At 45.7% G+C, this 26,340-nt stretch overlaps 3 protein-coding genes across 5 annotated transcripts in view; 2 read left to right on the top strand and 1 right to left on the bottom strand.

Annotated features, from left to right (window-relative positions):
- Positions 1–273: 273 nt before the first annotated feature.
- NUTM1 (NUT midline carcinoma family member 1) lies at positions 274–10,069 on the bottom strand. The gene is made up of 7 exons (XM_030844218.3): positions 10,054–10,069; positions 7,361–8,069; positions 5,184–5,312; positions 3,925–4,064; positions 3,151–3,437; positions 2,754–2,867; positions 274–2,391 (listed from the first exon to the last, which is right to left on the bottom strand). The coding sequence occupies exons 1-7, from the start codon at positions 10,067–10,069 to the stop codon at positions 406–408; spliced, it is 3,381 nt and encodes a 1,126-aa protein (XP_030700078.2). The 3' UTR covers positions 274–405.
- Positions 10,070–12,061: 1,992 nt separating this feature from the next.
- NOP10 (NOP10 ribonucleoprotein) lies at positions 12,062–12,880 on the top strand. The gene is made up of 2 exons (XM_030844137.3): positions 12,062–12,191; positions 12,492–12,880. The coding sequence occupies exons 1-2, from the start codon at positions 12,138–12,140 to the stop codon at positions 12,630–12,632; spliced, it is 195 nt and encodes a 64-aa protein (XP_030699997.1). The 5' UTR covers positions 12,062–12,137; the 3' UTR covers positions 12,633–12,880.
- Positions 12,881–16,127: 3,247 nt separating this feature from the next.
- SLC12A6 (solute carrier family 12 member 6) overlaps positions 16,128–26,340 on the top strand; it is an 88,588-nt gene continuing 78,375 nt past the window's right edge. For 2 of the 3 annotated variants that reach the window (XM_060294526.1, XM_030844222.2), the window contains exon 1: positions 16,128–17,765. In XM_060294526.1, the coding sequence (XP_060150509.1) occupies positions 17,495–17,765 (271 nt within the window). In that variant the 5' untranslated portion in view covers positions 16,128–17,494. The remainder of the gene's footprint in view (positions 17,766–26,340) is intronic. The other variant, XM_060294525.1, reaches the window with a different exon arrangement.

The following is a 26,340-nucleotide window of genomic DNA, read 5'->3' as shown; positions in this document are numbered from 1 at the left end:
ATCATGGGGGACCCTCAGCGCCAGGGCTTATCAGAGGGCCTAGAATAGGCTGGAAAGTCACCTGGACCCATCAAATCCGAGGCCGCCCTCACCTCCTTTCTTCTTTTCAGCATCTTACCACATCTAGAGCAAAGACATGATACAAAGGGGCACACTGAAAGCATTTTCCAACAACAAAATCTTTATTTTTTTTTTTTCCCCATACAACTTCCAAAGGTACTCCCCCCAACCTCTCACCAAGGGGACCACCTCTAGCCTAGCCCTTTCCCACGCTTGCCACTTTTGCAGAACAACAAAACAACTTAGGGCTGAGAACAACAGTTGGTGTGTCCCCAGGGTGAGATCTACTCTGGGCCCCCCCAGCTGCAGGGACTGGCAGGTGGGACAGGATGGTCCCGCTGCCCCCTACTGGGTACGGCATCGTTTCTTCCTCCTGCCTGTGAGGAAACCATCACGCCTTCTTTTACGAGGCTGTGCGGCCCGAACCACTCCCAGAGGCAGGGGTTTCTTCCCAGGTGCCCCAAGTTCAGCTCCCTGGAAGGGCCTCTTTTCAGCAGGGGCTGGGCCTCCAACTAGAGCTCGCTTCCCAGACTTGCCAACAGGATACGGAGGCTGGCTGAGGCCTCTTGCCTCAGCAACGAGGGAGTGGGATGCTCTCTGGGCACCCCGACCCCCTGAGGAGAACAGGCCTGAGGCAGGGCGAAAACTGAGGGGAGGCCCCCTTGATGAGAGGCTAAGTTTAGAGGCCAAGAGGTGGGCAAAGTTGGAGAATTCCTCGTCCTCCTCGTCCCCCCACTCCTCGCCTTTGGCCCCATCTGCTGAGCTGCATGTTTCTTTGACAGGAGAGGCTTCTCTCAGAACTAATCTAGGGGAAGTGCTTCTAAGGCCCTGGTGGGGAGCCGTTGATTTGGGCGTCCCATGTGCGTAAGACTCTGGATCTCCTGGTAAGGGAGCAAGGTCTTTAGGCTCAGATAAATCAGTATCCTCCCTGCCTTCTCCTTGGGGGTCATAAGAATTAAAACTTAGTGGGCAGGTATCCTTACTGACCCCTAGCTGGAGGCCACCGGCATCCCTAACATCTAGTATGTTGACCTGATCTGTGGCTTCCACCAGGGGAGAAGTGGAATTGCCTCCGCTCCCTGCCTCTGGGCTGGCCTCAGGGAAGGAGGAGGTATCCTGGGTCCCCAGGATAAGGATGTTGCCTTGATTTGCAGGCAGGAGGGTTTCTTCAGAAGCCCCCAGTGTAGAGGCACCAATTCTGCTTTCTAGCAACGGGGGGCAACCTTCAACCCACAGATGCTTGGGATCCCATAGAGTCTCAGGGCTCTGCTCTCTATTTTCTTTAAGGCTTGAGGCCGGGCTGTTGGCCCTCAGAGGTCCTGACGAGCTGCAGTAGTTTCTCTTTTCTAGGGCAGCTGTGGCATCTGTGCCTGCACAGCTAACTATGCTGCTTCCCACATCCTCAGGTGCTGTGTTTTCTCCAGGACCCAGAGAAATGTTGCTTCTGGAGCCCAATGCCTGGCCGCCCTGCTGGTGCTCAGTGACACATTCCCAATCATGGAAGTTCTCTATGACCTCCTCGATCTGTAAGGGCATCTCCAAGCCTACGGCATCCATCTCACTGCTGAGCCAAACTCCCGGACTGAGGGAGGCCCCGTCCCCGCCCCTATCCCCACCTGCTCTAGGGGAAGGGTTCTGGTCGTAACTCTGAACCGTGGGAGGACCTCTGTCATCTCCCCACATGGCCCCTGAAGAGCCTTCCTGGGGCACTGCTAATGGCTCCGTCTCCTGGGGAGCCACTCCAAGACCCCCTATCTGTCGTTCAGTCTGCAGCCCCAGGGCCTGCTTTTCTGACCCCTGTCCTTGCAGAGGAGCCAGCTCTGCAAGTCCAGCATCCAAACTGAGAACTATCTCGAACTGGGGGCCTTCCTGCCAGCAAAGGGGCAGAGCCTCGGAAGTCCTATCACCCACCAGGGAGCACCCGGGGGACTCAGCGCCTCCCAGGTGGCCATCCTGAAGTGGGGCTATCTGGTTTGTAACCTTCCCAGACCCTCTTCTCTCTATACGTAAGGGCCCTTGCGTTCCCTGTGGAGCTGCAAGTTCTAGCTGCAGGTCCCAGCCACTGGGGGATGGCAGAGTGTTCCCATCCCTGCACATCCCCCTCAGGCCATCTAAGTCCTGCTCCTGCCCAGCAGGCACTTCTCTTGCCCGCTTTCCCAGAGAAGCAGACTTTCCAGCCACCCAAAGCCCAGGTGAGGGCCGAGGCCGCCCAGCCCCATCTTCATCCTCATCAGAAACAGAAGGACGCGAGTCCAATAGAGCTCCACTGCAGCTTGGAGGTGCCTCTGTGTCCTCCTCCTCTTCCAAGGGCAGGAGTCGCTGCTGGACCAGCTAGAAGGAGAATGGACAGATATTGTTCTATATGTGGTTGTGAGAAGGGGTGGCGGGCTGGGTGTTGGGTAGATGATACTTGGGCAGGGCAGGGAACGCAAGCAAGTGGCTTAAGTAACGGCCTCAAAGCCAGATAACCACAGCTCTTCTTTTCCACCTTCTTGGGTCTTATTCCCATGATTTGAGCCCTATGCTTCGAGCCCTATGCTTCCCGTTTCCACGGTCCCTTGCCTACTTGTTCTGCACCCAAAGCTGACTGCTGAAGCTGTTTGTCTCTAGGAGCCATACCATCCAAGACAGTGTAGGGTTAGGTAAAGCCACGGGAGCCTCTCATTCTGATAGTCTCTACCTCCCAGGTTTACCTGGACAAGACCGAGTCCTTCTTGTTCCAGCTCCTCAGTTAAGGCCAAGGGATCCCTCTGTTGTTCTGGGGACAGCAGATCTGCCAAAAATTGAGGGTGAATGACGGCCTCCACCTGGGGAAATGGAAGGAAAAGTGATGGGAGTTCTTGACAGGAGGTAACGGGAGCCAAGAGGCTCTAGAGAAGCAGCCATGCACCTCCCTACTCACCACCCTCTCCCTGGGCTTTTAGAAAACACCAGCTTCACGCATCCACGTGTGTGCACCCATGCACACATATTCCTCAGCACGGAAGACAGTCGAGTCGCCCACTGCCTCGGGCAGAACCCTAGATTTTTGATTCCCTGGAGTTCCCACCCCAGGATCTGCTAGAAACCAGACACCCAGGGCCAGCCCACCTTGGAGACAAAGGCCTCCTGAGAACACAGTTCATCGATGTAACTCAGGAGATCCGCATCTGGATACATCCCTTCCTCCTGCCGCTGCTGCTCCTCCTCTTCCTGTTTTCCATCCGACTCCTCGGTGGCCGGGTGGCTCGCCAGCAGCCCTTCCATGATGTCGGTGTACTCCTTCGCCGCCTCTGGTGGGATCTCCTTGGGTGCCTCAGGAGCCGGAGGCCTCTGGGTCTTGCGCTGCCGCCGGCGGGGCCCCCGCGCCTTGGAGGCCGCCTTCTTGGGAATGTACACTGAGGGGTGAAGCAGGAAGGAGAAATGGGAAGCGGCACCGAGGCCTCGGCTTCTGCCTCTCACCCGCATTTGTAACGGCAACCTGGGCACGTTGAGACGGTTCCAGACTGGAGCAGGCAGACCTGACACACGGTACCAGCCAGGGGAGGATATTTAGGAGCTGGAGGGTCTGAGAGAGAATCTGGATGAGGAATCTCAGAACCCCTGAAACTCCAAAGAGCCCCCGATCCAGCGCCCATGTGCCTCAATTACAGTCTCTGAGAGAGAGTAGTTGGTTTACTTAGCCAAGATCAATACCTAGTTTGGGACAAAGGGAACCTGAGAACTCAGTCTCCTATGTATGTCCTGTTTGGAACATCAAATGCCCCTGCCTGGAGGGAAACTGGTAGAAGCACAGGCAATGCCTCCCCTGATCCGTGACTGGTTTCTGCACACCTCCCTTTGAGCTTCTGGCCCACGGTTCCTGTTGGAATTGGGCGGCCTTACCTGCCTGCTGGCAAACCTCGGGGGCTGGGGTCCCTGGAGGATGAAGCTTCAGAGGGGCTTCAGGAGGCACGCCCTGGGACCCATTCATTAGCTGTGTGTTCTGAACCTGCATCTCCTCCGCGGCCTCAAACTCCATGAACCTGCAGAGGGTGCCGAAGGCCCAGGCAGTGCTGAGAAGACCAAGATCCATTCGAAACCCAGACACAAGACCCCGGGGTATCTACTCACAGAGGGCCGAATAACAGTTCTGGGGAAAACTCACAAGGTCTCCACATAGCCCCCCTACCTACAATCGTCACTTAGGAAGCTTGTTAAGAAAACAATCTAGAGCTTGTAAGCTTCACAGGACAGAGCCATGCATGGCTTTTTCATACGCTGTCTCACCCAGCATTGGTGAGGGTATACAGCAGCGATTAATACAGGTTTGTTGAATTCAGTCAGGCCTATGCCACAACCTGGCAAGATCCCACACGTGGGCCGCTCCTCAAGGCCTCCTCTGCCCCTGCCTACAACCATAAAGGATGCCTGAAATCCCAAAGCAGGGCCTGGGTTGCAATTTAAGGCAGGTTCCCAGCAAGAAGCAGCGCTGAGATCCAGGAGTCCTGAGGCTGGGACTGGGGTCCTGGAAGGGTAAATCTAGGAGGTATGGGTCCAGATTTGGGGGAGAAAGTGATAGTTAAGCTTGGAGGGAAGGGTTCATTTTCCTGAGTTACTTTTTTAACCGAGGAGATTATCATGGAGAAATGGGGGATATGAACCAGAAGACCACTCTGGGCATCCAGGACCTTGCCCTGACAAACCTCTTCAAGAACCAGCCCCTCCCTAAGATGACGGGCTAAACTCTTTCCAGAGGAGTGGTGGCCCCAAGGTCTGCATCAGTAGTCACTTGCTACCTGGTCAGCGAGACAGGAAAGAACCTGCCTAGTAGGGCTTACCTCCTCATTGCTAGGTTCCCTTCAGCATGGACTTTTGACACCAACCGGGCTCCAATCCCATCCTAAGAGCTTCAATATCAAGGCCCCTATACAACTCAAGGTCTGGAGAAGGGAGAGCTTCCAAGAGGAGATAGGATAGAAAAGCCCAAGAGTCAAGATGGTGGAAGAAGCAGTGAGGATCCAGGAGACCCTATGCTAGTCTACACCTCTCCTCCAGCATCCCTTATAGTAACCATCCACAGCCCAGACCCAAGCCTCTCTTACTTGCTCCCACCCCTCAGCCACGCAGCCCCCCTGGGGAGGATGAAGGTTGGTGGGACTCACTTTTCTGCCATCTCATAAAAGATCATCCGGTCAAAGTTGCTGGTACGTTCCCACTCCTGCACAGCCCTTGGCAGTCCCTCCTCCATGGTCATAGTGGGCTTCCGCCGGGCCGGGGAACGAAGCACTGGGCTAAAACCCCCATTGGGTCAGTCACAGTCTACAAGTGTACCCCCCCTCCCACCTGCCCTGACACCCACCTCAGTGCACACCCCCGGCCCCTCATCAGATCAAACGTGCCCCACAGTCCCTGTCACATCCCACTGCTGATTAGATCCCAGACCCCCAACCTCACATCCATCCATTCACCACACTGGCCTTTCTTCCCACTGAAATTTACAAACCTCGCACAAAATCAGACTGTTTGTCTCCCCACCCTTTAAAATCAACTACCCTGAATTCTCACAGTGCTGTCCTCAACAAAACATGAGGAAGAAAGCGCTCATGTTACTCAATTAATGGGATTCATTGTAAAGTAGGCTGAACCCTGCCCAATGGCTCTTACATTTTTAAAAAGGCACTCCCTAACCCAAATGAATCTAATTAAAGGCTGTGTGGTGTTTTTATTTGTTGGTTTTTAAGTGTTTTTTTGCCTCTGGGATACCCGTCACAGGCAAATATCAATACTCTTTGAGCTCTTTATGATGCATTTTTGCCTTTCTGACTTCCCATGAGTCCTCAATCATTATTGTGTAGAATCACCTGGGGAAGCTTGTTATAACCATGGATGCCAGCGCCCCAGAATCCCAGTTCTGAGCGTCTTACCAGCCTCCCGGGTGACTGTGGCAGAGGGTCTGGACTGCACTTTGGGGGAGACCCTGCCCAGAGCCCCTGAACGTGGAGAACAGAAATAGGCCAGGAGTTAGCAATTCAGCCTGCCAGCCTCCAAGAGAGAACCCAGAGCTGTCTGCAGAAAGCGGGAAGTCGGTACGGTGATCTACACCAAGGACTTTGGGGGAGCCTTTTGATTTATTCACTCCAGAGTCAGGATGGACGGGGGGGATTCCTTTAGGGGTTCAGCCACTGGAGGAACAACAGGTACAGTTGGTTTTTTTTTTTTAAGTCCAGTAAGATGTGGCATGCGTTATATGGTGGTTTACACAAAATGCTGAGAGTACAGTGCAGTTGAGAGAGACGGAGGGTCTTGGTGGGAAGAAAATTCCCCAGATGGTCAATGACTTTGCTTTATAAACATAACAGCCTATGACCCTGGGCTCCCAGGCCAAGCATCCGCTCACACAGACATTTTGGCCCTTTGTGAGTTCTTCTCCTCTTCTAGATTGCCTTTTAATAATAACAATAGCAGGTACCACTTAATGAAGCATTGTCTGTGCCAGGCGCTCTGCTGAGCATTTCACATACATTAACTCATTTCATCTTTTCAGCAACGTTCTGAGGTGGGTATAATCATCCCCTTTCTAGATGAGAAAACTGAGGGCAAAGAGAGTAAATGCCAGGGCCCAGGATGACAAATCTAGTGAGTGGTGGGGCCTTGGTCCTCGACCACTAAGCAAGCTCTACCGTCTCCCTATTTCAACTTGAATTCTCCTGAATAAAACAGGGGGCAGTGTGGGGGATTCTCTGGCAGTCCAATCGTTAGGACTCGGTGCTTTCACTGCCATGGGCCCGGGTTCGATCCCTGGTTGAGAAAATAAGATCCCGCAAGCCGCGAAGCGTGGCCAAAACAACAAAAACAAAAATCGGGGGGAGGTAGAGAGGGTGGCACACAAGCTCCTCAGCCCGGCCGCGCGCCATCCTCCCCTCCCAGTGCTCCTCATCCTGGCCAGTTTGGACAGCTCAACTCCATGCCAAAAGGTAGTAAAATAGAACGGGAGGGCCCTGGCACTCGGTATCAGAGACCCGAGTTCCAATCACTGCTCTGAGCTGCAGTCTTCTCATCCGTAAATGAGGATGACCATAAAAATGCCTGCCTGAACTCACAGGGTTGTTTAGATCACTTGAGAGGAGACACCTGAAAGCTCGTTATCATCTGGCACGTGGGTAAAGAGGCTTGTTATGGTTGTGGCCCTCGTCGTTATTATTTTTATTATCATAGCATCTCCAGCACCCTCATCACCTGCCCTCAAGTATTCCTAACTAGCCTAACCTCTTTTGTCCATCCCCAAATCCTCCTTATTTAAAAGCCTCTAGAATAATGAATCTCAGGTCTCTCCACTTACATAAGAAAGCAGGAAAGGGCCTCTGCATCAGGACTTTGGGATAAGTGCCTCCTTGCCAACGCTCTGTAGCGCTGCCAGCATTGGAAATTCTCATAAACACCCTTGGAGGTATAAGAGAGGTCATCCAGTGAGGGCTTGGATTGGGCAGCCGCAGGACCTCCTTGCCCAGTTGCCCCATGCGGCCCTGGCGAAGCCTTTTCCGGGGGCACGATGGGGGCCAGTTGGGCAGCTGGTAATGGAGCCTGAGTAGGAAGGCCTGGGAGGCCCTCCTGGCTCACCCCAACTGCCTTCGGGGGCAGAAGGGTCTTCACATTAGAGGCTGTCAGGAATCCGGGGGCAGGACTCTCAGGGCCCCCGAAGGGAGCGCCTGAGGCAGTCCTGTTGAGGGCGGCCTGAGTAAGGATAAAGTTCTGAGTTTGGGAGGGCTCAGCTGGCCCTCCTTCTGTCTTGACTTTGACAGTGACCTTGCCAGCTCCAGCTCCACTGGGGCCAGGGCCCCCATCCCCTGTCACCAACAATGGGCTGGGGAAAGCAGAGAGCACCAGAGGGTTGCCTGCAGAGAGTGCTGAAGGCATGGGGTGCTGCAAGGGCGGCCCCCAGGGTGGTTGGTCTGATGGGCCAGGACCAGGCTGTGGGAAGGGAAGTGCAGTGAAAGGAGACAGGGCAGCGCCAGGTTTCAGGGTCATGTCGTGTCCTGGCAATGGCGACGCTGCAGAGACAAAGAAAACGAGGGGCTGGAGAAGGAGAAGAGGAGACCAGAAGCTAGGTCATCTGAGTTCCACTCTAGTCCCTGAAGAATCAGAGCCCTGATTCTCAACAGGTGAGGGAGGGGGGACATGTATAGTTTGCAAATGTCCCCCAAGTATTTCTGATGTCCCTTACTCCCTGCTGAGAATTAGTGCGCTAGGGAAGCAAGCTGCAAGGACCCTTAGGCCCACGAGTTCATACCCCATAACACATGTCACCCAGCATACGGGTACATTCCAAACACCCTCACACCACCTGGATTCTGCTCTCAGCTGCTCTGTGGTCCCTGCCACCAGACGCAGAAGCACTGTTCCCAGGAAGGGGGTGTGTGTGCATTAGATGTTTTGTTCCCAGGAATTTTGTTACATAACATCCAGGAATGACTAGAGATAAGAGCCAGGAAATGGGTAAGGGGAAGGCGGTGTGGGGAGGAGGTTTCCAGAGCTTTAAGGAGATGCGGGACCTATTAAAACGTTATCTGCTTGGAACACCTAATATCAGAAATTTAGGGTCCACTTTTGAACAAGGCACTGACAATGAAGTCTGAAACACAGTTCAGGGGCTATGTGGACTCTAGTCAAAGACACCAGGGATAAATACATAAAACGTGTACTTAATTAATCAGGATGTGTATCTCCTAGGACTTTATTTTTTTATGTTTTTTTTATTTTTTAAGATGTTGGGGGTAGGAGTTTATTAATTAATTAATTTATTTATTTTTGCTGTGTTGGGTCTTCATTTCTGTGCCAGGGCTTTCTCTAGTTGTGGCAAGCGGGGGCCACTCTTCATCGCGGTGCGTGGGCCTCTCACTATCGCGGCCTCTCTTGTTGCGGAGCACAGGCTCCTGAAGCGCAGGCTCAGTAGTTGTGGCTCATGGGCCTAGCCGCTCCGCGGCATGTGAGATCCTCCCAGACCAGGGCTCGAACCCGTGTACCCTGCATTAGCAGGCAGATTCTCAACCACTGCGCCACCAGGGAAGCCCAGGACTTTTAATAATAGTAGCAGAAGATCATCTGCCTAATTTCATGCTACTCTCCTCCCCCTCTTATAAAGAATATTCCACTGGTAAACTAACAACATTCAGTTTCCGCTGCTTCCTGATCATGAAGGAGACATGGAATACGAGCAAACCCTTCACCTCAACCACAGAGCAGAGGGCCAGGAATACTCCCCGAAGTATGGAACACAGTGAAATGGGTCTGAAGGCCTGAGTTCCACAAAAGGTAGAAAGACACAGCATCTCAGGGAAGCCCCAGTTCTCATCCCTGCTGGAGTGACCCACTTCCCCTGGCCCTGGGAAAGCAAGGAAAACTGCTCCCTGAACTAGAAGAGAAGCCCTCGCTGGGGCTGCAAGGAGCCAAGAGGCTCTAAGCAGAGGCACTTACAGCACCTTCTGGTCTAGCTTCCGAGAGGACATTTGTCTACAGACTTGGCAACAGATGACCCCACTGAACAGTTTTCTAGCAAAGGCTTCCACTCGCCCCCACCCGATAAGAGCGAGAGCAGCCCCAGCTCAGTTCTCTCAGCGCAAAATTCTAGAGCAGCCTCCAATTGCCTAAAGAAGACACCAGAACTTGGGTCTTCCCTTTGAAACCCTCTGTGTCCCTCGTAACACACACCCCTGCCCGTGCCACACAAACACATGTTGAAGGAATCCCTCTTCCAGAGAAGTAAGTGGCTAACTACCATCCCTTCTCTCTACTCAGCACTTTCCTCGGAGGCACTTTGATCTGCCACCCAGGGGGCCCTCTTCCTTCCCCAACCCATAGTCTTAATGGCACGATCTCCTTCCCCAGCCTCCCCAAGTGTGATGCCTTTGACGGGGTCTAGTGTTCTCACATCCCTCGAGGTCAGCCCAGAGAGCTGGTCCCCACGTAAAGTGTCAAGTTTTGAATCTCCAAGGGGGGAGCAGGTGGCAGGGACCTTCCCCCCACCTGCAGACTCACCTCCATCGGAAGACATCCTCTCAGGTTTGGGCACTAACCGCGGCTGTCTGGAAGCCTCCAGAATGAGACAGGCAGGTACAGGACCCAGAGAGTAACCTGGCTCCAGTAGATACACAAGGATCCAAGGAAGGGAGGGTAAAGATCAGATCAAAACAGAACTAGAATCTAGGACTCAAGGCATTCTGCAGTGGGGGAGGGGAGGGGGAATATAGGGTGAGGTTAGGGAGATATTCCATGAAGGGCTCTGGTATGTAGGCAGTAACCAGGAATTCCCTCCAAACCAGAGTATGGCAACCCAATTGTTGTGTATCTCTTTAGGACAACTTGCAAATTCTTTCTCAGATTCCCAACCGCATAGTTTTACATCCCTGTTCCCTATACAATTCTTTACCAATATATCTAGTTTTGTGCCTTTCAATTACACCCAGTTCTGGTACCTGACTTCCTATTAATAGCAGGTTGTGGCGAACTCTTGACAATTCAATGTTGGCTGTATTTTCTAAACCAAATTCAGAGTACCTAGTCTGTATATTTAAGGATCAAGGGAACAGAATGCTTGAAATTAGGGTTGTCTCAGAAGATCAAGGGTGTTGAATTACTGTATGCATATCATTTCCTTGGAAAGCTGTCCTGCAGTTCCCAAATAAACCACTACCATCAGCTCTGCAGTCCATAGAAGGCTTAGCCTTACCCTTGGCTGAAAAGCCTCCCCCACTTTATCAAAAACTGCCATTCAGCCTAAAATTTCAAGACCAAAATGTTCTTCTTTTCATCTGTTAAATTATTTTTGTTGTTTTAAATTTTTGTTAAATATTTTTTTTCTTTCTTTCTTTTTTTTTTTTTTGCGTTACTTGGGCCTCTCACTGTTGTGGCTTCTCCCGTTGCGGAGCACAGGCTCCGGACGCGCAGGCTCAGCGGCCATGGCTCACGTGCCCAGCCGCTCCGCGGCATGTGGGATCTTCCCAGACCGGGGCACGAACCCGTGTCCCCTGCATTGGCAGGCGGACTCTCAACCACTGCGCCACCAGGGAAGCCCAGTAATTTTAATTTTTTAAACGGGTAATAATACATCAGCACGGTTAAAAAGTCAAACTATGCAAAATGGCATACACAGCAAGTCTCCCTCCACTCCTTTCCTCTGGAACCGAGTTCTTTATCCCAGAGGAAACCAAATTTCTTCTGAATCCTTGCAGAGGTATTTTATGCAACTACAAGTAAACAGAAGCTATACTCTTAAAAAAAAAAAACAGCTTTCCGGTTTTTCTGTTAATAAAATTAATATATGTTACAATGTTTTTGCCGTTATAAATAGTACGGCAATGATCACCTTTCTAATGATATCTGGGTTCCAATTTTCATTTCTTTAAACTAGAGTCCTATAAGGAGAAATTGTACGTTCTTTTAAAAATTCGCAATACCTCTAGGAGGTGCATCTTATTATGCTATTATTAGCTACTCACCACTATAAGAAAGAACGTTGAATTTGTGGTAGAGACCTGAGTTTGAATCCTGGGTCGACCACTAAAACATACTTCACGAGTTTCATAAAATAACTTCACGCTTTCTTCGTACAGAATATTGAATACCCATCATGCACTCTTTGCCGCCAATACTTTGAAATAGGGCGAGGGAACCGGATGTAAAAACGGGGAGGGAAGAAAACCTTCTTTCTTCCCTGAGGTAAAAGGGGCTCTGGATCCTGGAGTCCTGGTTTCTCCAGGTGCTAGAAACCCATTGCCTCTGAAATGGGTGTGAATTTTGAGATAAAGACAGGATTCTATTCATTAATGTTCAATCTGTGTCCATCCCCACCCCCCTCCAATGCCTAGAAGAGTCTGGCACACAGTGGGCACACTCCACGTGTCTTAGAACGCCCGCCCGCAAGGTTGCGACTGGGTTGCAACGGGCCAAGTCCTGCGCTAGTGCGCCCCCATTCTGGCCTGCTGGAGAAAGGCATAAACTGGACTACATTTCCCGGCGCGCTTTGAGAGCGAGACTTCCCGGCTATCCCGGAAGGAAATTGACACGAGAGGCCTTCAGTTAAGAGGCGCTGCAGACTGAGAAGCCCACGCTTCTGTGTGGTCATGTTTCTCCAGTATTACCTCAACGAGCAAGGAGACCGGGTCTACACGCTGAAGGTGAGAGGAGGAAACAGGTTGTATATGGACATGGCGAGAAATGTCGTTGGGAGGAACGGTCGAGACGAGCCCGTCAGTTGCCGAGGTGGGTGGGGGGACCGGAAAGCCCAGAAGCCTGGCGTGGTAGAGGCAGGAGTGTGTGGCTTCTTGATCTGAGCAGTCGCGGCTCCTGTCTTCATGTTTACCCTTTTCGCGCGGCCTCCTCCCCATCCCAGCCTCCATTTCCCTCACGACGCCAGTGATTGGGTTTTCCCACGACTCCAGTACTGAGATTATGTTCTGTCTTTCCTCCTCGAGCAGAAGCTTGACCCCATGGGACAGCAGACCTGCTCGGCCCACCCTGCTCGGTTCTCCCCAGACGACAAATACTCTCGACACCGAGTCACCATCAAGAAACGCTTCAAGGTGCTCATGACCCAGCAACCGCGCCCCGTCCTCTGAGGATCTCTTGAAATTTCACGTCTCTTCTGCCGCCTGCTAGCTCTCAGGAGACTTTCTGAAACCAAGCTCTTCCATCTGTGAGCCTTGAAGTCTTGCTACGACCCTTGCTCCTTGCATCCGGTCTCATCCTTGCCTTTGATCATGCTTGTGGTGAGGCCATCATGGTAGCATCCCCTTTAAAGGGAAGATGTTTGAATCTTCTTTGCATACTTTGAATCACTGCCAGGTTATTAAAATGATTTGAAAGAGCTCTTATTTTGTGTGTTGTGGGAAGAAAGGAGTGGTTTAAAAACGAAAACGAGGGAGACGAGAGGGAAGAGTGCCCCAGGGGTACAAAAGACCACTTGGAAGAGAAACTTTGGTGGCTTCTGTAGCAGGAGCAGTGCTGTGCTTTGAGTCTTAGAAGCGTGCTGGGGATGGGGAAGAGACCTTGAGAAAGACTCCTGTGCAGCTGTCAGCATCCACTGAAAAATACCCGTGTGCTCACTTAAGTAATTTTTTTGTCCGTTGAAATGACATCTGACTGAAAATGGAAGAGTTGCTTGAAAAATAACAGCAGCTATATTGTAGAGAAAAGGCATTGAATTGGAAGCCAGGAGACCAGGATTCTCCCCTCTCTGTATACCTTTGAGAAAGTCAACCTGTTTAGTTCCATTTTTCTCATCATTTCTAATTGCTCTTCTAACTCTAATATTGATAGGGTTCAGTGGTGGAGCTTAATGTACCTACAGTGTTTGTCCAACCGTTGTGAATAGGAATGCCTTTATTTACCGCCCCTCTGGAAATATTCCCAGGCTTTTAGTTCTCTCTTCTTACATACACCTAACTTTATATTCTTTCTGGTAGCTAGCTGGTATGTGGAACTCTACATGGATTTTAATTTAGAAGATGAGGTATGAGAGATTCGAGCAGGGATTTTTGTTGTTTTTCAAGCTACTCTTGGGGGTTAATTTTTTTTTTTTTTTTAAATCCTGGAAGATTTCTTAGGACTTGAGCTTCTATTATGGGGCAACCATAAATTTTTAATCCAATTACTTCATATTAGAGGGATGATGAGGCAAAATATCGTATATAGGCATTCAAGAAATGCTAGCTTCTTCCTTTCCTTATCAAGTTAATCAAGTCAGTATTTCCCAATCTTCTCATTCATGGCCTTTGACATTGAATTTGAATGTTTGCTTAGTGCCACTGATTTTAAAACTGCTTTGTGAAGTTTGCATTCCAGTGATACAATCTTCTTTTTCTACAATATCAAAGATTCTAGACTCCAGAAGCAGATGTAACTTAAATCAGCACGAATTTGATTTATCAAGACTGGCCCTGGAAAGGAGTAAATATGTTTCTCATGGACTCTGATGTCTGACTGTCCCGGCAGAAAAGTTCAGGATAGTTGTTGACTGCTGAGAATAAAACATCTCTAGACTTGGGTCATAGTTAATAGAAGACATGATTTTCAATCAGTTACTTAAATTTATGAGAATGGTGAAATGAGATAATTATTTCCTGTCAAGCAATTTTTTATTTCTTAGCCTGCTCACTGAACAAGGTTCTTAGCATAGAATCTGAGGGATTTTAAAGAGTCGTCCTATCCTATTAGGGGTTAATGATCGAAGAAATGTTAGAAATTCTGCAAATGACTAGGAAAAGTATCTGCTATGGAAGTTTTTTTAAGAACTAAAGTCAGGGGTGTTCCCTGGCAGTCCAAGTGGTTAGGACTCTGAGCTTCCACTGTTGGGGGGTTCAGGTTCGATCCCTGGTCGGGGAGCTAGGATCTGGCATGGCCAAAATAAAAAAGAAAAGAACCAAAGTCAGTAAACGAATGCTATCATTTTTTTTAAATGTTGACTGTGATTCTGTCTTTATAAGTTACCTCCCCACCAAAAAAAGGATTAGCATTTTCCATGCTACTTACTGTGTAGACTGTAATGGAAAGGCAAATTGGTGTGAATATACCGAAAATTTTTTTCCTTAAGAGATCTAGGTCTGAGCACATTGTGTGATGTGCTCAGAAATGGGAGAAGAGTCTTAAGAAGTATAGTATAAAGTGAATGAAAATACACTGTGGTATGAAACAAAATTCGATGTTGTAGAAATCCAGGATTTTTTTTTTAAATGAAGGGAAAGTCTGTAAGATTTGAATGAACAGCAGGCATGCCTGAGGAGAACACTGATCCCTCAGTAAATTTCTTCCTTCCTCAAGTAAGAAAGCTGTAAGCCTGAATGAATAATCACAGGCTTTATAAAGAATCAAGCTTTGAGGAGATTTACATTTTAAATAGGAATTTAGTTTCCATTCTGTTACCTGGATCTTTTAAACCGGACATTGGACTTTGTGTGTCATTTGATAAAAGGGAATTTACTGGCTCACATCTTAAATACAGTTGTGATCTATTACTAGGGATGATCTTAAACATTTCCATTTGTGCTGAGCAAGGACCCAGACAAAGCCAGGGCCCAGACTGTTGAATTTAAATGTCTGGGTAAATAACAAGGTCCTGTGGTATAGCACAGGGAACTATATTCAACATCCTGTGATAAACTATAATGGAAAAGAATATTAAAAAAAGGATGTCTCTATGTGTATAACTGAGTCACTTTGCTGTACCGCAGAGATTGGCACAGCCTTGTAAATCAACTGTACTTCAATGAAAAAATAAAATTAATGTCTTGATCAAAGCTCTAGGAAATAATTTTCAGACAAAACATTGATGAGTCAAATTTATTGAACACCTATTCATGCATTAAATAAACATTCTAAGAAAAATATTCTGGTGGCAGTAGTAGGGAAAACACTGAATGGAGTCAAGAGAAAGTATCTCAATGGCTTCTCCAGGTCTAAAATTAAAGACGCTTTCTTTAATGAAGCTTTCAGTCTGACTAGAAAATGAATACAGCATTTTTTTTTCCAGTTTTACTGAGGTAAAATTGACAAAACTATATATTTAAGGTGTACAACTGTGATGATTTGATAGATATATACATTGTAAAAAAAACAGCACTTTTTTAAAGGACAAGAAAAAAAAAGGTAGCCCAAACTATGTATAAATTTGAGCATACAATGCTTTATAATAGACCACTACGTAAAAACTCCAATGAGGGTCATACCCAATATATACCATATATTGGAGATATATGGTATTGAGAGGTTTGTAATTTTTAAAGAAATTATGAGTGGTATTTTCAGGGACACTCGTAGTAAAGAGAGATGGTTTCTGAGGGTCTGAGGGGCATCGCCTACCTCCAGAATGAGTTTGTGCAACACAGTAGGACCACAACTCAGCAGGACCAAGAGCGAAAAGCGTTTGTTTTCTCAGATGCAGGCAGCTCAGGACCCCACACCCAACTACAATTCCCGTCATGCTTCGGGCCTCCCACGCTCGGCCCCGCCCCTTGTCCGCCAGTCCCGCTGCGACCCGGGCGAGCGCATGCGCGGAGCCCTCTCCGCCACTTCGCGGGCTGCAGAGACTGGGCGGGGCTTTCGGGTGCTCGTGGGACTGTGACGCCCTCCGACCGCTCCCCCAGGTTTCTCTTCGGACCGTTAACCTCGAATGAGGAACGAGCGGGGAGGAAAGGGAGGGGCTGCGGCGCAGCCGGCACAGCCCGCCGGGCCCGGGGCCGGGGGCGGCGAGGTCACGTAACTGCTGCTCTGGCGTCTGACCGGGGAGGAGGCTCCCTCCCCGGCAGCCCAAGCCCCCCGGCGCCCGCCGCGGCTCGGAAACAGTTACCCGCTGGTAAACAACAGCTGCGCGCGCATCCGAATCAGCTGGCGCCGGGATCCCGCACCTGCGACCTCCTCCTACCCTCATCCTCGCCGCTCCCTCCTGCTCAGCCAGGGCCAGCCTGCGAGGCCGTCTCCTCTTCTGTTAGGGCCCGAAGGAAGAACAGCGAAGGGGCTGACCTTGCGCCGGGGCCCTGGTAGGGGAGGAAAGCGTCTCCGGCAAAGGGGTGGCTCGTCCTGTCATACGCAGGAGAAACCCAGCAAACCGATCGGGGGCTCGATGGACTAGCAGCTACCTGCCACGACCCTGAACTGCAGTCCGCGGAGTCTCGATCCGCTAGCCGCCTCCTCCCAGATCCCAGGGACCTTTCTGCCAGAAGAGCGGGAGGGCCACCCCCGCAGACCTCTCGGAGGCAGAAATCCGCTTTGCCCCTGCAACCGCCTCTCCTCACCCTTGTCTCATTCTCCTCCATCCGTAGTGTGCGATATTTTTCCCGTTATGCATGCTCACCTCTCCCACCAGACCCAAGTGGATTATCGGCCTCAAAAACATCGGGTGGCTCTACACACATCTCCTCCCAGCCAGACCTGTGGGGTATTCACCTGATACACAACAGGTGGTCGGGTGTACACCGTTTCGCAATCTGATCTATACTGTCTATATTCGCTTGATAAGGGTGGGCCTCTGCGCACTTTGTTCATCTAGCCGTGGGACATTTACAGATAAGGGACTAACTACCTCGGCAGAAACCTTAAGGTCGAGGAGAGAAAGGCTTCGTCACCTGCTTCTCTGAGACCATGGCTGTCTGCCCGCATCCCTGGACCAGGGGAGATGACTAAGATAGCTCTTCATTCTGAAGGAACGAAGTTACACGAGATTGTCATCGTTTGTCTTTTTTTTTTTTTTCCTTAAATATTTTTCAGCTGCTGGTAGTGCACTTTTTAGGACAGGCGGCTTGAATTCTGAGTAGAAGGATTCTTATATATAGTGGCTTTTTGTGTGGTGTAAATCAAGGTAATTGAGAGGTTTTTTTTTTTAAGTTATCTTTTCTATTTTTGCAACCAAAATTGCTAGCGTAGGAGGAAGGGTTTTGCAGGGTTTTTTCTTTTTTCTTTGTCCTTATAAAGGAAAAGAAAAAGAAAAATGCATCCTTCAGAAAACACCACCAAGATGGCTTCAGTTCGGTTCATGGTGACACCAACAAAGATCGATGACATTCCAGGTTTGTCAGACACCAGCCCGGACCTCAGTTCTCGATCCAGTTCCCGGGTAAGATTTAGCTCCCGGGAAAGCGTACCTGAAACAAGCCGTAGTGAGCCTATAAGTGAGATGTCTGGAGCCACCAGTTCACTGGCGACTGTTGCACTGGATCCAGCTAGTGACCGGACTTCTAACCCCCAGGATGTTTCTGAGGGTAAGTAGAAACACAGACAACAAAATATTTCCGTTACTGGCTTATTTGTCCAGGATGACAATATACTGGGAAATCATTTTTCCATTGTAGAATAATCATCAGGAACCAAGGTACCTCTTTTTGAGATGCTTAGGAACCCTTTGGAATAATGGTTAGCATAGTGGATCTCTGCAATAGTAATTTGGCGTGTGCGAAGGTATATGACAAGAAGGAAAGTAGATGTATGTTTTGACTTCCTCATTCTTGTATTCTTAGAATTGAAATGGGTATTTTGGTTAAGGATGAATATCAAAGAATTTAACAATTTTCCAGCATGGAGAATCCTAAATTGTAAAATTTAGTGGAGAGTTGTCTTTGGGGCTCCAACTGTTACAGTTTGCTTTTAAGGCCAGTTATGAGGAGTAGTTTTTGATCATATCTTAGTTACTGGCTTTCCTGTAAAGACTTCAGATACTGTATCACAAAATTCTTTTTAAAAAATTATATTTTACAGAGACAGTGGTTCGAGTAACACAGCTCACTCAGGGTGAGGCTGGGTAGATCTGAGGGGGCTATCCTGTCAAATGGAGATTTCTGATTCCCACATAATTTCTTCACTTTGAAGTTTAGATGGAATGTACTGAGTGCTGAGTCTTTGTAGTCAGGAAGTAGCACACAAGCTACTTCTGACTTATATTGACCACTGCAGACGTTCAGCTTCCTAAACCAATTTGTGTCTGCGGGCTTGGAGGTTTTCATTGGGTTTAGTGAGAAAGAGGTGATGAGATAAAACAGAGAGGTCATAACATTTTTCGGACTCTGAAGTAGAAAAGTTTGAGAAGTGCCGTACTGCTTTATATATTTAGTTTTATGCTATGTTCTAACTAACGTAGATCTGTCAGGTAATGAAAACTTCTCTTAAGAATCTTCAAGATTCTTACAATGATATTCTACCCACATTTGAAAACCGTAGCTTCAGCCACTGAATTGCCATTTTCCGGTGTCAGGAAATATTGTTCCTCCTAACCTAAAGCGTGCAGGAAACCAGAATGATTTTAGTTCCTTATTTCTGTTTTTTAATGTCTGGAGACAAGGTAGATTTGGTAAAGTTTATAGTCCTGGAATTCACTTATCCTTGACTAATCTTTTTTTTTATGAAGACATTACAGGTCGATTCTTGGACTTTTAACAATTTTCAACTTCTTGACAGACTTTACACTATGTACCATGGTGTTAAAATTACATTATGGAATAAAAAATAATTCATCATTTTCTCTTCTTACAAATTAATTCTAAATTGTAGTTTTAGTTTTTACACATCATACTCTATTTAGGTTGTAAAAATACCAGATAAGACTGTAAGTGTTAATTTTTTTAATGCTGTAATTGTCATTAGGTAATTTATAGTTAAATGTTGTTGGGTTTGTGACTTATATATTATGGAATTGTATTTTTATTCTGTTTTTAAAAGTGGACTTATTTCAGTAATGTGTTAGTTAGCCTTGCAGAAACGGGATCCTTGTCCAGGCTTCTGTCCTTATCTATAAGCATTCTTTAAGGTCTAGAGTGGTATTGCTTTACACCATAAGGTAAAACTGGGGACGTGTGTAGGTAAAATCTATCTCGTTTAGCTGGGTACAGAAGTTAAAGCTTGGTTCTCTACCTAACATCTTCCTTAATGTTTAAATAGTCTCTGGTACTAGAGAAAGGGAAATTAACAATCCAGCCATTAGATCGCACTTTTCCCTAGAGTATTCTTGGGAATCGAGTTTCCTACTTTCCCAATGACCTATTTTTCTCTTATTGTCTTTTAAAAAATTTCTTATGATGATCATCCTGTGATATATTTTCCACACCATCAGAGGGAACTGGTTAGAAATGTAATTATTTCACCTTTGGCCTTGTAATATGCAGATACCCTTACTGGACTTAGATGTTGATCTTCAAAGGATGCTGTTGTCAAGAAAATCAAGGACGTGCTAATCTACATTTGTCTCTGGGTTGGATTTAGTATAGGAAAACAACTACTTCCTCTTCTACAGTGGACTCTATCCTTAAGTTCATAATGTATTTCAGAATTGTGTTTGCTATTTTACCATTTAGAATTTTGTGATTTTTTTTTTTTGGTAGGGGGACCCTTTTTACATCCTTCAGTGATTGTGACATTGGTATCATTCTCTCTCCTTTCCCCACAATTCCCATGCCTCCCACATTTCTTCCCACCTTAAGTTTCTTATCGTGTCATATACCTTTTATTCACATTACATTGCACAACCAAGGTGGGGTGACACACCAAATTTTAAATATTTATTTCTATCTGTGTTTTAATTTTTTTCTACTGTTGGCCTTTTGAGTAGTAATTATCTTTCTGCTATCAAAGTGTTTATAGTTCTTTTTCATTTTGTCAAGGTTCCATTAGAACTTATGGGACTGTCAAGTTGGTAAATAAAATCAGCGATCTTAGCACTGTACTTGCTTATGCGTGAAGAATGCCTTAAAGGTACAGAAGGAACTGCTGAGAGTGGATACCTCTGGACAGTTATGAAAATAGGGTGGAGACTGGGAATTTTCCTTTATCTAAACAATTCAGTAGGGCATGTACAATCTTTTATATTGAGAGTGTATCACTTTTGTAATTAAAAAAATTTTATGAGCCATAGCATGTTAGTTAGGGAACCTCAGATGATCAAGAATCAAATTCTGGTCAAAGCCCATTTTAATAAGTGAGGAAACTAAGGCTTACAGAGATAGTTATTTGTAGATCATGAGTGGCAGAGCCAAGACTGAAATGCAGGCCTCCTGACTTCTGTCCAGGGCTTTCCATTACATCATTTTGCCTCTGCCATGATGAACATTGTTTACATTTGCCTCATCACCATTTGGTTAATTTAAATGATTGTTAAAATAATAATACCAAAATAGAGAAGAGGACATATTTTTATATGTCTTATACATTTTCTAATAACATTTCAACCTTTTACAATTCAACAAATGCTCCCTGAGGCTCTGATGTGTGTGAGGCACTCCAGTAGGAACTATAGGAAATGCTCAGGTAAAATATATGTTCTGCCTTTGGAGCGCTCATGGCAATAGTGGTGAAAATGACAAGAACACTTGCACCAACATTTACTGATCAATTATTATGGGCCAGGCTCTGTTCTGGGTGCTAAGGATGCAGGACTGAGAAAAAGAATCCAATTACTGTTCTAAGGAAAGTTATGATCTAATAGAGAAAGCAAACAAATTTTCATATAAATTATAATGCTGTATGATAAATGCAGGAATAGAAGTATACATCAAAATACAAAAAAAATACAACAAATTTTAGAATAATACAGTAGAAAAATATAGTTAAGGAAAATGATGAACTGAGGTAAAATGGAGACACCGAGAGACTGGAGGACTTGACGAGGTAAAAGTGATAGTGAATGATGTAGAGAGATTGAAGACTGTGATCAGATAGATGAATGTTAGGGTTAATGGATTCAGAGGTGGGGCAGTTCCAGTGTTAACATGATCGAGTGTGCAGCCTTGGGAATGGGTTTCTGAAGTGGAGTAAAAATTAAAGCCAGTTGAGTCAGGACCTCTAAGTTTACCAACTTGGAGGCTGGCTGTCACCAAGTTTTACTGAGGGAGGTTAGCTGGTAGAGATGCAAAAATTATTTAGATAAGCCCCTCCTTCATGGAGCCACCTCTGAAACCTTTTCTCATTCAACCCGACACCCAGATAGATCAGATCAGTTCTTTAAGTCCCTGTATCTCTTATACAGACTACTACTAGAGCACCTATTTCACTGAATTTTGTTTTTTTATTTGTTTGTTTACATATTATCTTCCTCGGTTAGGCTGTAGGTTCTTGAGGACAGGGACCTGAAGAGCATAATGCTGTCGACTGAAAAAAATGCACAACCTCAAAGTTGAGAATTACATTTTACTTGACAGACTTACTGAGGACTTAAACCCTCAGTAAGACAACCTCTCATACAGCTCTGAGGGACTGTTGTGAAGTTGTAAGGGAGGAGCCAGGATATACAGGAGTTTTTGCAAAAAAAACCAAGTCGTGGAAACATCAAAAGATTACTGCTAATTAAAGAAAACCAGACATCTCAAGTTATTGAATTTAGTGCTGTTCTGTGTATGAGAAGATTCAGGACTCTGGGCTTATTGAAATTATTCCTTTGAGATGAGCCTTAGCTATCTAGGGCCAGTATCCTGTTTTTCTCCATCTTGAATCCCCTCAGGGTGCACCATTGGGGGTGGCTGCAGTGACTGATGGCTCGATGGCCTCAATATCCTTTGTTCACTGATATGGCAGGCAACATTCTTTGTCCACAGTATTTAAAAGCTCTTCAGCCAGAGTTGGAGACCATAGCTCAGAAGGGAAGAGGGATTAATCTTATATGCATGGGAAGAACTTTCCTACCTGAGGTGGGCTGCGAAGGGTAAGCAGAAGTTCACCAAGTGGACAAGGCCCAGCAGGCTTTTCCTTAAATGCCAGTAGGTCTTACAGAGTATTTATCTGCACTTGGTGCCATTATATTACACATGGACGTTTAGCCCACTCTGCTGGTCTACCAATTCTGTGTGTTATTCGTAGGTCACATCAATCTCTCATGCTAGGGTTAAATAACGTTTGACTAAGAATCAGAATAATGTTGCAAAGCTATCTTTTTATTTTTCATAAGAGCATGTTTCAAAGTACCAAGCAATCTTTTTATACTTTTGGAAAAAAATTCTAGTTTTTTGCCCCAAGCAAAAATAAGTGAATTACATTGTATTGCCAATTGCAGGTGACTATTACCTTTCTTTTAAATATACCTTTCATATTATATGGTTATTGAATACTACCATTTCACTTTGACACACTAACAGAGAGCTGTAACTAACATTGTGTAACATAGTAAAATGGATAGTTTTGTAAAAACACTTCTTAGCTTTCCTGATAGCATCCTCTGATAGATTTTTTTTTTCCAAGCTCGATTCCTCCCCCCACTTTTTTCTGAAGACAAGTAGCACTTGTGTGACACGTTTTGGTTACAGACCACATCTGTTTTTTCCCCCTCTCCTCCATACTGCAAAGCCAATGATTAAACTTTATAATATACTACTTTACACCACAAGTAGCAATCAGCTAAATCCAGAATGTGGGAAATTTTATTGAATAACTAGACTTTTCAACAAATAAATGGCATGGAGTGGAGGAGGAGAGAACAAAGGGGTTGCGGGGGGAGCTGTTACAGATAAAAAGCTGTCAACCAAATGCAAAGTGTGGACTTTCTTTGGATTCAGATGTGAACAAAACAACTGTAAAAAGCCACTTTTGAGAAAATCAGGGAAATTTGACCACGTACTTGGTGTTAAAAAATACTAAGGAATTATTGTGAATTTTCTTAGGTATATTTATGACGTTGTGGTAATATAAAGCCCTTATCTGTAGAGATACATATTGACATATTTACAGGTGAAACGAAGTGTACTCCACCCTCCCTCCCCCCACGCCACAAAACAGTTGAGGAGAGATAGATACGATTGGCAAACATTTATAATTGGTTGAATTGGATTAATGAGGATTCATTTTACTGTTTTCTCTGACTTTGTGTATATTTGAAAATATCTGTAATACAAGCTTTTGAAAGGTTGGACTGCAATCCAGAAAGTTACGCTATTTATTTATTTAAATAAATTTTATTTATTTATTAATTTTTGGCTGCATTGGGTCTTTGTTGCTGCACGCCGGCTTTCGCTGATTGCAGCGAGCAGGGGCTACTCTTCGTTGCGGTGCGCGGGCTTCTCATTGAGGTGGCTTCTGTTGTTGTAGAGCATGGGCTCTAGGCGCGTGGGCTTCAGTAGTTGTGGCATGTGGGCTCAGTAGTTGTGGCTCGTGGGCTCTAGAGCGCAGGCTCAGTAGTTGTGGCGCACGGACTTAGTTGCTCCGCGGCATGTGGGATCTTCCCGGACCGGGGCTCGAACCCGTGTTCCCTGCATTGGCAGGTGGATTCTTAACCACTGCGCCACCAGGGAAGCCCCAGAAAGCTACTTTAATAGAAAGGACTTTCTTTTATAGATTCTGTCCTAGAATACTCTAGATATTTGATTAAATATTAGTGATTGGAAGAGTGATTGCTTCAACTTATTGTCTTTTACCTTGGGTGGTCTCTTCTGTATCCTCACTAATTCTTTCCGTGTGGGGCCTCATTCTTTTCCTGTCAGAGGCATGTTTCTTGATTCCAGATTCTCATAAACTTTGCTTTGATATTACCTGTACTGGAATGGAAAAGAAGGAAGAGGACACTCCTGGGTACCTAAGAATCTTATAAAAGTCATGCTTTTCTAATGTTAAGGCTCTTAGAATAAGGGGAATGTTTCTAATGCTGACGTTTAAGGCAATTTGTACTGACCTAGAAGGACGATATTTGCTGTAAACTTTTGAATCGTGGTGCTCCTTTTGCCTCCTCTGCGTAATAAATACTTCTGGACTAGCCAGACCCCTTGCAAGCTTCACTGGAGACGGGCAAACTGGATTTCAGTCCCCCCAACGCCCTTGCCCTTTTGGCCTGATGTAATCTGCACAGCTGCACTTGGTGGGCTTGTTGACTCAGAATAGTGCAGATTTTATGTGTTTAAGTTCTTGGTGATGTGTTTCTTAGCAGTAGGTATGAAAATTTGGAGAGCTGTATTGTAGGAATTATGAAAGCATTTTATTTTGTGATTGTGTAAAACAATGTATTATTTTAATGAAATTTTATAAGTAAATGGAAAACCAAGAAGATATTCCCCATTAAAACCCTGTTATTAATGCTTTGGTGTACTTTGTAGAATCCCTGCAATTATGTATAAAGATATGAGCACAAGACTGCAGAACATACAATACCCCCCACACACACACACACAGCACCTTGCTTTAACTGCAGAAGTTTAATAGTTGATTAATAGGAAATATTATTACCATATTTGCTCAGTTCTAAGGTGTACATTTGTCATATTTTAAACATTTCTGATATTCAAGTGCATTTTACTTTTGAAGAATTTTAAGCTACTGTTAAATCATGGGTGGAATTCACAGTTAACAAGATTTCAGAATCAAACCAATATTGTACAATTAATAAGTCAATCTGAGAGGCTGTGCAAAACTTGAAAATTTGAAATTACCACTGGATGTTTTAACTGAAAAAATGTAAGGTCTAAAACTTTTTTTTGTTTTTCCTTAAAATTTAAGTTTTTGTACTTGGAAAGGACAGAAATAGAAAACAAAAGCTGTATTAAGTTGTTAGGAAATGGCAGGTATACTTAGGTCTTAATCCTAACTTTAGTTTTTTGTTTTCTTCTTTTTAAAATTTCGTATTATTTTAGCTGAGAGCTGGGTTTCAGTCTTCTGCTTTGTATTTTTGTTACTGCATTGCTAAGCCTTATTACATTTCATATGGCCTTGAGAAATCCGTGCAAGATATTCAGTTGATAGCATTCATCTGTTTACAGTTGGAACCATTTGGTAGATAGCTTTAATTTTTGGCAAAGTGGCGCCTAAATTTCTTCCATTCTACCAGACAAGGCTGTTTTTCCTTTTGGGGTAAAGGTATTCATTTTTCATATTGCTAATTTTACAAAAAGAAAACACTAAGAAGTTTAAAACTCTTGTATACACATGAACATTTTCACTTCGAGAAGCTATGATAATTGAATCCAATTGAAATTTATCTTTATTTTGAGAGCATTTGATTTTAATATTTAAGCTCGTTTTTTAATATCCAGAAGTAATACTTATTTTCACAACAGTTAATTTACATCCCAAGGTGCATGTAAAAAATTCTGCTTTTGATTTTTTTAAATAAATTTATTTATTTATTTGTTTTTATTTTTGGCTGTGTTGGGTCTTTGTTCTGTGCGCCGGCTTTCTCTAGTTGCAGCGAGTGGTGTGCGGGCTTCTCATTGTCGTGGCTTCACTTGTTGCAGAGCACCGGCTCTAGGCGCGCGGGCTCAGTAGTTGTGGCACACGGGCTTAGTTGCTCCGCGGCATGTGGGAATCTTCCCAGGTCAGGGATCGAACCCGTGTCCCCTGCATTGGCAGGCAGATTCCCACCCACTGCGCCAGCAGGGAAGCCCCCTGATTTATTTTTTTTCTAATTTAGCAGTGTTCTAATTTCCAAATAAAATTTTAGGAATTAATAGGAAATAGAGAACAGGCTTTCCTATTAGATGAGGTTAATTCTTTCCTTCGCTGAAAATTCATCAGTTCTGATACTTTTTCATTTAAAAAAAAAAGTCATTTTCTTCTGAGCTAAGGTGGATTTCTTCTCCAGGAAAAAGCTGAAGCTGATAAGGTTAAGTAACCTGCCCAGGGTCATACAAGTAATAAATTGAAGAATGTGATTTGAACCCAGTGTCTGTGATTCTAACACCAGTATTATTGTCATTACACTTCCTCTGCTAATGGTGGCTGGCTCTGTTGAAACATTTATTCAGCTTCAAATGTATAATAGAACAAGCATAAGGAAATGCAGTCTTTATCTTCTGGGTACATTTTTGCAATTATTTTGCCTGGGATTGGGGGCATGAAAGGAAATGGTTTTTTTTTTTTTTTTTAACATCTTTATTGGGG

This window comes from Globicephala melas, chromosome 2 (genome assembly GCF_963455315.2).
Source record: "Globicephala melas chromosome 2, mGloMel1.2, whole genome shotgun sequence".
Lineage (NCBI taxonomy): Eukaryota > Metazoa > Chordata > Mammalia > Artiodactyla > Delphinidae > Globicephala > Globicephala melas.
Note: the sequence above shows the minus strand (reverse complement) of the source record. Positions and strands in the feature narration are given on the sequence as shown.

Coding starts and splice junctions, on each gene's coding strand:
- NUTM1 (XM_030844218.3), bottom strand. Junction 5,313..7,360: donor GCCCTTTCCTGCTTTCTTAT/GTAAGTGGAGAG, acceptor TGGGGGTTTTAG/CCCAGTGCTTCGTTCCCCGG. Junction 3,438..3,924: donor CGAGGTTTGCCAGCAGGCAG/GTAAGGCCGCCC, acceptor TTCACCCCTCAG/TGTACATTCCCAAGAAGGCG.
- NOP10 (XM_030844137.3), top strand. CDS start 12,138: ATGTTTCTCCAGTATTACCTCAACGAGCAAGGAGACCGGGTCTACACG. Junction 12,192..12,491: donor ACCGGGTCTACACGCTGAAG/GTGAGAGGAGGA, acceptor CTCCTCGAGCAG/AAGCTTGACCCCATGGGACA.